Here is a 13,738-nt window from a genome sequence, read left to right on the forward strand (position 1 = left end):
GGATCTGTGCAAAGGGGTGGAAGCTGTTGTCCTGTCTTTCCTTACCCTACTAACTCCAGACACTGTGTATACAATATATGATTGACTGAAGTACAAAAACCATACAATGGTACATACAAAAAACAACAACTTCCTTAAAAAGAGCTGAAATCACTCAATGTGTGGGACAGAGGCAACATAACTGGGAAACAAAAGAGCATGAACCCAAAGCTGTTATGAATGCGTTGCTGTTAGAGACACTGGCTGGAGGAAGAGGATAGTAACAAAAGAGATTACGGGCCATATGCATTATGTCGCCGCCAGGTTGGTTGGCTGCAGAGTCCAATAAGTGGGCTAAATGAGGCCTTGACACCAGCCAGGAAACAATTCCAGACTTTTTTTTCCTCTGGCTGTGCTGATAGTGAGGCAAGCCAATACACTACCATGGACTGTTTACTGCTATGACATTGGACTGAGATTGGAGTCGTGACACGGCCCTGAAACAACCCTCATTCGCCTTGGACCACACCAACAAAAAACCTCACTGTAAACGGCAGTGCTCGGGGCAAGTTTTAGAGTGCCTTTGTGCCTCTTAACAGACACAAAATGCAATTAATATGTCTGTGCCACAAGAACAGGGCCCTTACGTGTCAACAAGATGCGTTTTCAACTCAGACATTGTTTAAATTCACCTACCCTGGTCCCTGTCTCGATCCTGCCAGTAGCTAGCTTGCCCTGCTAGCTGATAGCCGTTAGCTGCTAGCTGCCGTTTGGTGAGTGTATTCAGACAGGCTTCTGTGATAATCATCCCAAAAACAATCCACGGAGCGGTGGTGGCGTGGCTATGTCCTCCAGAGGACAGGTCATGTCATGTCTTGAAGTGTATTCCCCCCTAAAAAAAACAATAATGCGGTAGTAGCTGTTAGCTGCTAGCTGCCCTCCGGTGAGTGTGTACAGCCAGATAGCTGTTAGCCATTAGCTGCTAGCTGCCGTCCGGAGAGTGTAGTCAGCCAGGCATCTGTGCTAATCATCCCAATAAAAATCCACGGAGCGCCCGGTGGGTTGGTGGATATCCTGCATAGGACAGATCATGCCTTCGCAGCGAAAGGTTTAGATTATTTCCCCCTCAAAATAGGTAATTGAGCACTGTAGTGGTTATGACCATATCAGTGACTATGTACCTACATGGAAACGGGATAAACGATGTCTGTGGCTTGCACAGTAATAGCGTTACTGAAGCCTAGCTGTTGCATTGCGCGGTCTCCTGGGAATTCAGTTGTAGCAGAAAAAGGTAAGCAGTAATTTGCAGATTGGAGCGTAGTGTGTGTGAAGAGTGAAAAGCGGAGTTGTTTATAATGGAAGAAGCTTGCAGTATGAAGAATATAGCAGATATACAACACACGGAAGAGCCTTTTGAGTTTGATGGTCATCCTTATTTATTCGAACCCGAGTATACAGACGAAGAACTAGCCCAACGTAGAGTTGGAAAGAACGAGACTGACAGACAGAGGGGAAACAGGCAGATGAACTTGCTGCTCCAAGCACAAGCTAAAGGTAGCCTTCAGTAACTGGGGGACATAGCCACACCACCGGGCGCTCCGTGGATTTTTTATTGGGATGATTATCACAGATGCCTGGCTGAATACACTCACCGGACGGCAGCTAGCAGCTAACGGCTAACAGCTATCTGGTTGTACACACTCACCGGAGGGCAGCTAGCAGCTAACAGCTACTACAGCATTATTGTTTTTTTTAGGGGGGAATACACTTCAAGACGTGACATGACCTGTCCTCTGGAGGACATAGCCACACCACCACCGCTCCGTGGATTGTTATTGGGATGATTATCACAGAAGCCTGTCTGAATACACTCACCAAACGGCAGCTAACGGCTATCAGCTAGCAGGGCAAGCTAGCTACTGGCAGGATCGAGACAGGGACCAGGGTAGGTGAATTTAAACAATGTCTGAGTTGAAAACGCATCTTGTTGACACGTAAGGGCCCTGTTCATGTGGCACAGACATATTAATTGCATATTGTGTCTGTTAAGAGGCACAAAGGCACTCAAAAACTTGCCCCGAGCACTGCCGTTTTAGCTCAGGGGACGCTTGTAGTACGTAGCTGCAGCTTCTCCGTGTTACCTGCACTGATTTGGGTCGGGGTTTTTTCTATCGATAGTACTCGCGTAGCTATAGCGATCAAGATTAACGTAAAAATTGGCAGGAATTCTCCTTTAACCCCTCAGTCACATTAGCTACAAGAAACAGAGAAAAAGCGACAGGCTGCCATTCATTTTCAACGGGAGTGGCCGTTTGCCAGCGACGAGCTCGCCACTGCCACGAGCAAGGCGGGGCCATAATAGACAAGAAGTCTATTTTATGCAAATGCTGAGTGATGCCACAAAGCGACTGCCAATCGGAGTAAAGGTAGCGTGAGGGCAGCGAGTCGAAGAAAATAATTCAAGATGGCGGAAAACGCTTCAGGACAACGTATTTCTGTATATATCTGATATGTTTGCCATTTTATCTCATGTATTTTGTTACTTTTATCGAGAAATAAAATACTTTTAAATCCAAAAACATTGTTTTTGTGACTTAACGATACCTCTGAAGTAACTTTTAAGACGTGCTTGAAGGTAGCACTAGAGAATTTCTGTTTACTGTTGCAAAGCAACCAGGGGTAGGCTAGGCACGCCCAGGAGCGCTCACAAGCCAGTGCATGTTGCTCTCTTTTGCAGCTAATGTGACTGTAGGGTAACTGTGTAAGCGAGCACATTCTTAATAACGAAAAGAAGACTTTAAACTTGAATCACATCAATGTCAGTTTAAAAGCTTCCAACTCTAATTTATTTTAAATTGGCTAACAAGTGAGACCCAGATTGTCTCTCTCACTCTCTCACTCTGATGCTCCAGCCGGTACCGCTTAGAGGAGCAGGTGGTCACAGCAGACAGTATGAGCCATGCTGAAGTCACCCACCGCCTTGCTCATCCGCCTCCCACAATTCCTCTGCCCTTTATCTTTCCTTCCATCCTTTTATTTCATTCCATTTGTCCAACCATTCATCCTCTCCGACTCAGCTTTATTTCGCTATCCCTTCCTGCCTGCTTTGCTCTTCTTCTCACTCTGTCCATCTGCATGGCCCCTCAGACAGTGGCAGCCAACGAGTCTGACATCCACCAGATGTACAGTGGGTTTTTTCTACTGGTTCTCCTCCTCACGCTCGGTTGTTCCTGCAGCACATTCACCCCACAGCCAACTGAACGCAGCTGAGCACACACTTAAGAAGTCAAAAGGATATAATGATCACTGTCCTTTTGAGTTTGTATGTGTGTGTGTGTGTGTGTGTGTGTGTGTGTGTGTGTGTGTGTGTGTGTGTGTGTGTGTGTGTGTGTGTGTGTGTGTGTCAGGGCCTATCAAATGAGTGAAAAACTTGACTGATGATGGCTGGCATGCAGGCCATCACCCTGACGGATGAGTTGTAAATAAAATAAAAATAAAACAAATATTGCTTCCAGGAATTATTTAAGTCTGCCACAAAAAAGTTAAAGTTTATTGGCTTTCTTCTAATCCCTAAACAGATTAAACATGAATTAAAATCTGCTCTGGTTAAACTGTGACAGCCCTGAGAATAAAACCACACAGCACAAAAAGATACCTGCAGTGACTATGACATGACTAAATCCTCTCCGATTACCTTAAACACGAGGATTAGTTTCCACAGGGGGAAAAAAATCCTCTCATAAGTCTAAGTGACAGCGCTACACTTAGTGTGCAGAAGGACAGGACTGAGATGCTGTAAAACAAGAATGAGGTGATTTCTCCATTCACTGGTGAAGAAAATGGCTATTCCGTTCTCTCTTAGTCAACTTGAAAATTGGTGGAATTAAATGTAGGTTTTGGTCTCCTGGAGTTTCCTCAGGGGAAACGTTGTGGAATACAATGCCTGTGGATAGTACATTTTACAACTACACTATCTCTTCATCCTATGAGTTTTTGAGAAATGTTGCAAGCAAGAAAAGATGTCATCATTGGTCTGGAAATAATTCCTAAACCAGGCGGCATAAGAAAATGTGTTGTTAATCCTTTTCGACATACGGTATATTTAGAGGTTTCTAAATACACTGATCACATGGGTGGTATGTCTCCAGGCACCCAGAGGTTTTCAGCTGCAAGAACAAACTGATCACTGCAAATTTACAGTAGCAGGGTTTTCTTGAATAGAACACGAAGAGGAAACTGAAAGAAATTGCAAATGAGCTGCTATTATCTACAGAGTGTTTGGACTGAAAATCGTGTTTTAAAAGTATGATTTGCACACAGATTTTGGTGTTTGTATTTTTTCAACTAATAATGTGAATAATTAATAATCCAAATAGCCAGATTTTTTTTTTTATTCAAATAAGTAACACAGAAATACTGAGCCCTGTGTGTGTGTGTGTGTGTGTACACACACACACACACACACACACACACACACATATATCACGATATTATATATGTGTGTGTATATATATATATATATATATATATATATATATATATATATATATATATATATATATATATATAAAAACACTTATGCCATATACGATACAGTAATGATTATGATATCCAAAATCTAAGACGATATCTAGTCTCATATCACGATATTGATATAATATTGATATATTGCCCAGCTCTAATCACAAGCCAAAAAAGGTTTGGAACCACGAGTTTAATCTTAAAAAATGTATTCAATTTTATAAGCTCCTAATTTGTTCTAGCCTGACAAGCCAGACCCACATCCAGATGTTGGGTCTGGGAACTCACCATTGGCAGGGCTCAATCCGAGGGGCGGGATCAACGGTTGTCTTTCAAATTCCCTCTGCACGCAATAGGATAGCACTACAACCAGGCAGAGCAACGCTAGTTGATAGATTCAACTTTAAAGTCTGAACACATCTTCCTTTTTTAAGAATGACTTCAGTGCCATTCTTTGTTCTTTTCTGAAAGAAAAGCTTAACTCCAAGTCTTCCAGAGTCGCGGCCAAAGCCGATTCCAAAGACCACTGTTCTCCAGCAGCAGCGGCCATCTTCTTTGTTTTCAAGTAACAGGGAATTCATGCGGAACCGTCGCTATGGTAAGCCCGCCCACCGACTCTATACACGATGTGATTGGCCTGACCAGAGTTTGGTTTTTCCAGCTCGCAAGCCAACGGAGAGTTGCTAGACGACCCTGGCTGCAAATTACATTTGCTGCTGCTAGATTGCGTCTAGATTTCTAGGCTAAATTTGTTCTAGTTTTAATAGAAAATCAAAGTAGCCGAAAATAAATACACGTTAGAACATTAAAAAGTGTACACAACTAAATGTATTTTGTTACATCTCACCGCTGTCCACTACCAATAACGATAATGACCACTACCAATTGTGCCAAAAGCATAAATGTGCAGAATGACAGCCCTTTTCAAGGTGCTGGTACCCCAAAGGATTTGCCATTTCAGCACTGGTGGTTCTTTGTTACATTCCAGAACTCACTTGTCTCTTGTGTTATACCGAGCTTGTTCCTAACACATGAATAACACACCATGTAGGGAAACACTGAGACCATAGAGGAGGAAAATAAGCTAAGAAATAAAAGAAGGTGGAAGAGATTTAGGTCTCGGTTATAATATATCAATGGCACAAAGCACAATGTGCAGTCAAGAATGTGAGGAACTAGGAACGCAGTGGGGTCTGAGGGGAGGTGATGGGAGGATTGTTTGGTTTTTGTTTATAAATAGTGATATTGAAAACATGCAGAGATGCAAAATGTATTATCTCAGCCAGTAATTAGAAGCTGGCTTTGTAATAACTCCCTAGTGTCTTCAATAAGCACATTTTAAAAAGGGAAGAGATGCTTGCTGTCACAGTGTCCTGAACCTTGTTCTTCCCTTGAAGACACTCGCTTTAGCATTCTGTCGCACAAATACAGAAAAACTCTTTATTTTGGCCAAACTGTGATGTGAGAAATGTGTACAGCTAAACAAATAGCTGGATTTTCAATGATCAATTTAAGAATATTGTCCAGAGTTTAGAGAACGGCAACGAAGGGAAACACTTTGAAATACTTAGTAAAAAAGCAGGAATCCCGGTTTGTTTCATAGAGTTTTTGAGGGTAATGTGACTAATATCCGTTTGCAGAAATGCCTTTTTAGTCAAACAGTCCAATTTTAAAATGAGCATTTGTGACAGTTTTCATAGCTGAAAATGCAAACATTTGATAACATGTGTGATGGGTGTTGAGCACAACTTCCTGGAAGCGTATACTGTGTGCTCTAAAAAACCAAAACATTTTACACTTGCTTCTCATTGATAGACATCGCTAAAACATCACTGACTCACCAGCGGTGAAGTCCTTGTTGAGGTCAATGAAAGCGTTAGAGTGAGGGACACGCATTTCGACAGATGAACTTAGTGCATTCCGCCACACTGGAATCCTGAAGAGGAAAAATACCACAAGGCAACAGCAGGAGTTAAAAGCTCCACATTTTATAAAGTAATTCAAGGTATGAGAGAATTAGAAATAAACACAGGGAATTTGTAAAATGATGATATTACCTGTTGGTGAGATAGCACACTTCGGTGAATGGGGGGTTGACGACTCCAAATATGTCTGGGATCATGTCCCCGTTGAAACTGTGGGGAGAGTTTCACTTTATTAAAACTTACACTGACGTAACAGCTTAATAGGTACATACTGTACCAACTTGTCAACAAGACTGGCGATGGTCATGTTTGAGGCCATAGTCAAGTCATGGTGTTGTATTGGACTGCATTATATGAAAATCTTTCAAATATGTTGTCCACATCAATTTGCATAAATGAGGAGGGCAACATTTAATATATGGTATTGTTTTCATTTGATTGCCCAGCTGTATCTAATAAACGGATGAGTTAGTGTACAGTACAGTTCATGGCATCTTTAAGCTTATTTAAGATGGGATATATTGTGATAGAATGGGATATAATGTGTTTTGTGATGCAACAATATTTTAAAAACATTTTGAATTTCAACAGTTTGAACATGCAAATCTAAAAATAAGGCAATTACTTTGTTGCCGTGACCAGCATTATGAGCAGAATATCCAAAGCAGAACTGATGTAAAACACCATTCAGACTGATACTTACTCCATAACAAGGGGTTGATCTGTAAAAGTCTTGTTCAGCCTGAGCCACCCACTCATATCTGTATGAAATGAACAGTTTCAAAGGGCCCTTAGTAATGCTTAGACAAAAACACAGCACAACAAGTCAGTGGGTTGGTCAAATCAGGCTAAACTGATTTTATTTGAGGTTGTAAATGAGTGCTACTCAAAAAAAACATTACAATTTATGCTAGGGCTGGTAACCAAATTCACTATTTTTAGACATGTCATAGTAGGAAAAGCACAGGTGTGTTCAAAACCATTACTGATGGCTGCATTCCACTTAGGAGAGGTCCTGGTATTGTGCATGCTGACTCACTGAAATAGCTTACTGGGACACTTGATGGAATTGAGCCATCGTTAAGGTTATTAATTTCAGCTGTGCTTTTCCTACTATGACAAGTCAAAATGTCTGCTGTGAAAAAGGTCCATACCTAAGGAGTTAATGTCATCAGAGTCAGTGAGCCAATAAGCATGCAGCATGCTTCTACCAAGATGTAATAATAGGCTTGTTCGAGATGAGCTGCGCCTCGCCTGTAAAGTGGACGAGAGCAGGCGGCAGCAGCCGGGGGCGGTGACAAAAATCCGCTCTCAAGTCAGACAGTTTTCCAGCTGTTTCCAGCAGCATTCAGGCTGAACAGGAAGTGACAGAAACACTGTGGTCCGATTCTGATTTAATAAAATGTTATCAGCTTGTACAGTCTCCAGTTGTTTTTATTATGACAGAGTAGCTGTCAAAATTCTCTACATGTGATCTGCTGCTGATTTTAATTAACAACACACTGTAGATCAGGGGTCACCAACACGGTGCCCGCGGGCACCAGGTAGCCCCCAAGGACCACATGAGTAGCCCTCAGGCCTGTTCTAAAAATGAAAATTTAATATTGATATTATCTGTTTCCCACCTTGTTAAGTCATTGTTGATAATTATTGTGAGAAATCATTAACAAGATCAGTGTCTTCAGATAGATGAGCATCATTAAACATTAATAATCATATATAACTAAAGGCAAACTGAGCACATTTGTTAGTTCAGAAGAGTGTATCAAACTGGTAGCCCTTCGTATGACTCAATATCCATGAAGTAGCTCTCAGTTTAGAAAAGGTTGGTGACCCCTGCTGTAGATGATCCATAATCTGAACAGATTTAGTCTCTCTGACTTCTAAATGTAACTATCAGCCTCACAACAGGTGTTCTGTACAGAATAGGCTTTTAAAATCAGACAAATAGCAGTTAAAATCCTTCCAATTCAAAATCAATAAAACGTTTGTATAAAACGTCATCGTGTTGAGTCGATTCTGAACCAATCAGCTGTTCAATCAGCTGAGAGGCCGGCGTTTCCCAGCATGCACTGGGTCCGCCTGGCTCTTTCAGTTGGTGAAAAGCAACTGCGCAGCCTGCGTCTCAGAACTGCGGCCGCCTTGATCTCGTGAGGTTATCGTTGCCCACGTGTGCATGACGTCAGAGCAAGTTGGGATCAAGTCGGACACAAATCTACCCAGCATGCATTGGGCGGCAATCGCCGGTGATCGATTCTGCACAGATCTGGCTCATCTCCAACGAGCCTAATGCTGCTGATTGGCTGTCTAATGTTACACGTCCAAGAGAAACGCAGGAAAAACAAAAAATATATATAAAAAATGTAATATAAAAAGATCTGTACCGTGATGTGGAATATTGTAACTTATTTTTGTTCAAATGGATTTTTATAAAATTGGTATCGTCGTTCAGGAACCACTATCGAAAATGTGTGAACGCTACTCAGCCCTACCTGCTGTAAACTTTGTATCTGACATGTTTGCTTAATGAGCATCACCAAAGTTTCTTTTCTTTACTGTAAAACATCTGTCTAAAAGAATCATATTCACATACATTCTCCACAACAGAAATTCTGTGATATTTGTAAACCGATTTAGTGAATCGTGTATCACAAGGACAGACTAAAAAGTATCCATGGACCGTATCAAATCACATGTGCAAAGAAGAGTGAGCTAAATCCTTCATCAGTGTTCTCTGGCCTCCTACACACTCATCACCTATTCACTGTTAAAAAAAAACGGTACCTAATGTCTGGTTGTTCCCCCAAAATATGAGAACAGTTGTGCTCTTGGACTTCTGGATCTGCGCTGTGAGAAGGACATCCATCTGAGAGTCTCCATCATAGTCCCCTGGAACCACACTGGTGATGACCATGTCACTGAACAGGAAGAATGTCCGTTAAAATGGGAACCAATGACACGGTGCTCCTGCTTTTGCTCTGCTCCAACTTTCTTAAATTAAATGAAGAAAAAACTGAGGTGGTTGTTTTTGGAACAAAAGAGGAATGATTAAAAGTCAGCACTCAGCTTCAAATGACAATGTTAAAAACAACAGACAAAGCCAGAAATCTTGGTGTAGTCATGTACTCAGACCTGAATTTCAACAGCCACATTAAGACAATTACAGAGTCATCTTATAATCACCGTAAGAATATATCAAGGGTGAAAGGACTTATGTCTCAGCAGGATGTGGAAAAAACATGTCCATTAGGGGTGCATGATTCAGAAAATGTCACCATTCAATATCAATTTTCTCAAGATTCAATTCAAAATCGATTTGATTCAAAAACAATTCTCGATAAAAAAAAAAAAACGATTCACAGTATGTAAATGTAGTTACTTTTCCCATGTGATTGCAGTAGACATACAACTAAAAAATAAAAATATGAATTGATTTTTTTGCACACCCTTATTGTCCATGCTTTTATCTTCAGTAGACTTGACTACTGTAACGTTGTCTTTACAGGTCTCCCTAAAATAATCAGACAGCCGATTTAGAACGCTGCTGCTCCAGTCCTCACGAAGACCAAGAAAGTGGATCACATCACTACGTCTACGTCTCTACACTGGTTACCAGTGCCTCAAAGAATAGATTTCAAAATACTTTTGCTGGTTTATAAATCACTAAATGGTTTAGGGCTGAAGTACATTTCTGATCTGCTTCTACACTATGAACCCCCCCAGACCTCTCAGGTGGTCTGGGACAGGTCTGCTTGCTGTACTAAACAGGGGGAAGCAGCATTCAGTTTTTATGCTCCACGTATCTGGAACAAGCTCCCAGAAAACTGCAGCTCCGCCGCGACTCTCAGTTCTTTTAAACCAAGGCTGAAGACCTTTCTTTTTTATGTTGCCTTTCTTTAAATAATTGTTCATTTCTTATACTGCACTGTAACTTTTATTCTCGTATTTCATCTGTTTTTAATCTTTTTTAACTGCTCTTTAATGTTTCATGTAAAGCACTTTGAATTGCCCTGTTGCTGAAATGTGCTATTTAAATCAAGATGCCTTGCCTAATATAGAACTATCCCCTCCTAAAGAGTAAACATAACCACCCTGAAACGTGAGTCACCTTCTCAGTGCTGACAGACAAAAGGAACATTGGGACATGACATGTTACATATACTGTGGGAATGGACTTTATTTGAAACTGGAAGCTGGAAGTGACATGTACCTTGGGAGAATATCCTTCGTGATGTTAACTTTGGGCTTGAAGTAAGGGGTTTTCGAGTCAGCCAAGAATATCAGCAGTTCAGATTCTGAAACAGTAACAAGTCAACAAAAGGCATGTTAGTCAGCGTTATACCAGTTAAAGCTCATTTCATCTCCACCACAGTTGTTCAGGAAAGGCCATGTAATGTAACATGAATGCAATATGTTGAACTGTAAAGGTAAATCATTATGGACTTGGAACGGTTCTTTTTTCTTTTCTTTTTTTCAGTTCAATCATGTTTTATCGCGATATCCTTAAACTCAAACTCGCAGTAAATATTATTAAATCCCTATACATCAATTGTGGAAGCAATTCATAAGCTAACCCGACAGGAAGCAAAGGAACGTTACGGAAGCATTAATATTAGCATACGCCCTCTGATGATGAAGATGTCAGTCTGCTTATCCGCGTAAAAGTCTCCAAACGCTGCCACCGTTCCGTAATTTTCGGCACCGAAAAGGTCGGCCGTCACATCCTGAAGAGCAAATGCGTTATGTTTTTCCACAAAAACTAACAAAAATGCCAAAATATTGAGTTTGAACATCCACATCCTTCTTCTAGTGCAGCTCCTCACAACAACAGCAACTGGAATACGGCGCACGGCTTTACGACAGGTAGAAATAGCAGCTATCTTTGATTAAATTACTCATTCCATCACATATACATTTTAGATTTAGATAGCTGCTGTGGTAATTTCATTGCATTAGAAAGAGGTTTAAGCAATGTACAGAAATAAGGCTAAACAATGCCATATTAGAGTTTCCTCGTTTACGTTAGTGTCGTGCTCCGGCCAGTAGACGGTTGATAACTGTATCAAGTTAAAGAGATTTAGGTAGAGCAAAGTCGGAAGTGAAGGCAGTTTATAAATAAATGAAGTTAATACATTATAACAAGCACAATACACTGATACTCATTATTATGGTGTGACACGTTTTACTGTAATGAACTTTCTATTAAAAAGCAGCCTCAATTTATTGAAATGTCTGTTGTTCATAACGATGGCTGACCGGGAGCCTTACTGCCTGTTTTATTTTGAAGGACAATAGCGGAAATCCTTTAACTTGCTAGCGAATTTGACACAGTAGTGTCAACATGGCGAGCCTAGCAGATGTCGGCTGGAAACTCCTGGAATTCAAAGCCCGAGCAAAAAGATCAGGTCAGACTTGTTCCTTTGCATGACACGGTGCAGTGTGAGCCGCCTGATAGTTGTTGTGCCAGTGCTTGTGTGAGACTGTCGGTCTGTAAAGCCACTGTACACGGGCTTCATTTGGACTTGATGTGCCCATTAATGTGTCCACTGACTGCACTGACGGTACCAGCATGAAAGGTCAGAGGTGTAAATGTGCAGCACTCAGGGGCTATTTTAAGAGCTTCTCAACAAGTTTCCTTTCGCTGTTACATCTCACCCATAGTTAACTGTGTGTGTGTGTGTGTGTGTGTGTGTGTGTGTGTGTGTGTGTGTGTGTGTGTGTGTGTGTGTGTGTGTGTGTGTGTGTGTGTAGAGGGCCTTTGGAGGCTGCAGACTGCTATCCTTGCACTGGTAGTCAGTCTGTAATCTTATAAAATCTTGAAGGTTGTTATACAATGCAAGGATAACCCCATTTCAATAACTGTTATGCAGAAAACACCATTGTTTTAGGTGATGCAGCTGATACATTATGATCAAGTCTTTCCAAACTCACTCACATACACATTAGCCTATACATCTATTTAAGAGGGACTCCAGTGATTGTAAATGTAGTCAGCTATTCTACCTGTTGTTTTTTGGCTGTATTAATATTATTTTTTTGGTGCTAAATACAAATTTCATAACATTTAACCTCCATAAATATTCTAATAGTGTCATATTAACTGCTGTTGATTGGTCATTCTACGTCTGCTAAAAGGCAGAAAACATTTCCTGATCTAAGGGCAAATATTATAATTCTTTCTATTAATTATAGCATTTCATAAGGTGCATCCTACCTCATTTCATTTGACGGCAGTATTAACACAGCAGTGCATCATTCTGAGACCATAGCATTTTGATGTGAACGTTATGGAGCATAAAAGGAATAATCAGTCAAGTGATGTCCTAATTTACTGATGTAGTTATTCTAAGTTCTTCTGATAATTACCATATTATGGTAACTCATTGTGCCTCTGTATCTCTCAAGGGTTAAAATAACTTGCATTCCTAATAGGGCTGCACTATATGAGGAAAATATGCAATCAATATGCTATAACGTTGCTGAATATCGCCTTAATGATATTAGTTGAGATAAATAAACAGGTGATAACGTGTACTCTGTTCTGCTGCTTTCAGTATTCTGCTAAAAGACAACCAATTGTTTGTTAAATTTAAAACTAATAAAAGAAAATAATTTCCAACTTTCTTTTATTGAACAAATTGTACATTGAATTGAATCTAAAAGGCACCACTAAAAAGAGAATGGCAGTTACATTTTAAAGTGCAGTTTTCTACTGATGTGTCTCTGGCGATCTGTTGCAGCCTTTCACAATGTGGTTATTGCGTCAGTTGATATTGCAATGACGATTAAAAAAAAAACAACGATATATTGTGCAGCCCTAATTCCTGAGCAAACACAATGCATTGTAAATCCTTGCATGCTGTTCATGATGATCATCATCATCATCATCACCCAGGGTGTAATTCATTGTTGATTTAGGCATGTCTAAATTCTAACTCTGTGCTACTAACTCCTTCCTGTGAATTGCTGTAGATTTGTGATTTAGCTGAGAGAGACGATTGGCCTTAATTTCACCTTTTGAGAATGGCCGCTTCAATGGCTGCGAATGCCCGGCCTCGTCGGGACTTTGAGAGACTTGGTAAGTTGTGGCAGCCTATCTTAGGAAAAACAATGTAGTCAGCCCCACACAGAAGGCAAGGCAGCTGTATTTGTATAGCACATTTCAGCAACATAAAACATTAAAGAGCAGTTAAAAACGATAAAAAAATGTAAAACAGATAAAATACGTGAATAAAATTTACAGTACAGTATAAGAAATGAACAATTATTTAAAGAAAGGCAGCATCAAAAAGAAAGGTCTTCACTCTTGATAT

At 40.6% G+C, this 13,738-nt stretch overlaps 2 protein-coding genes across 5 annotated transcripts in view; one reads left to right on the forward strand and one right to left on the reverse strand.

The window, feature by feature from the left end:
• Nucleotides 1-11,474, reverse strand: part of itfg1 (integrin alpha FG-GAP repeat containing 1) — a 185,579-nt gene extending 174,105 nt beyond the window's left edge. The window contains exons 1-6 of one of the 2 annotated variants that reach the window (XM_028577308.1): nt 11,447-11,474; nt 10,636-10,720; nt 9,210-9,343; nt 7,129-7,186; nt 6,558-6,635; nt 6,342-6,436 (exon numbers count right to left, since the gene is read on the reverse strand). In XM_028577308.1, the coding sequence (XP_028433109.1) occupies nt 6,342-6,436; nt 6,558-6,635; nt 7,129-7,186; nt 9,210-9,339 (361 nt within the window). In that variant the 5' untranslated portion in view covers nt 9,340-9,343; nt 10,636-10,720; nt 11,447-11,474. Of the gene's footprint in view, nt 1-6,341; nt 6,437-6,557; nt 6,636-7,128; nt 7,187-9,209; nt 9,344-10,635; nt 10,721-11,046; nt 11,422-11,446 lie in introns of those variants that run through there. The other variant, XM_028577299.1, reaches the window with a different exon arrangement.
• The window catches only part of phkb (phosphorylase kinase, beta), a 125,394-nt gene continuing 122,709 nt past the window's right edge, over nt 11,054-13,738 (forward strand). For 2 of the 3 annotated variants that reach the window (XM_028577266.1, XM_028577276.1), the window contains exons 1-2: nt 11,054-11,288; nt 11,713-11,830. In XM_028577266.1, the coding sequence (XP_028433067.1) occupies nt 11,767-11,830 (64 nt within the window). In that variant the 5' untranslated portion in view covers nt 11,054-11,288; nt 11,713-11,766. Of the gene's footprint in view, nt 11,289-11,712; nt 11,831-13,397; nt 13,504-13,738 lie in introns of those variants that run through there. The other variant, XM_028577284.1, reaches the window with a different exon arrangement.

The sequence above is a fragment of the Perca flavescens genome, chromosome 1 (genome assembly GCF_004354835.1).
Source record: "Perca flavescens isolate YP-PL-M2 chromosome 1, PFLA_1.0, whole genome shotgun sequence".
Taxonomy (NCBI): domain Eukaryota; kingdom Metazoa; phylum Chordata; class Actinopteri; order Perciformes; family Percidae; genus Perca; species Perca flavescens.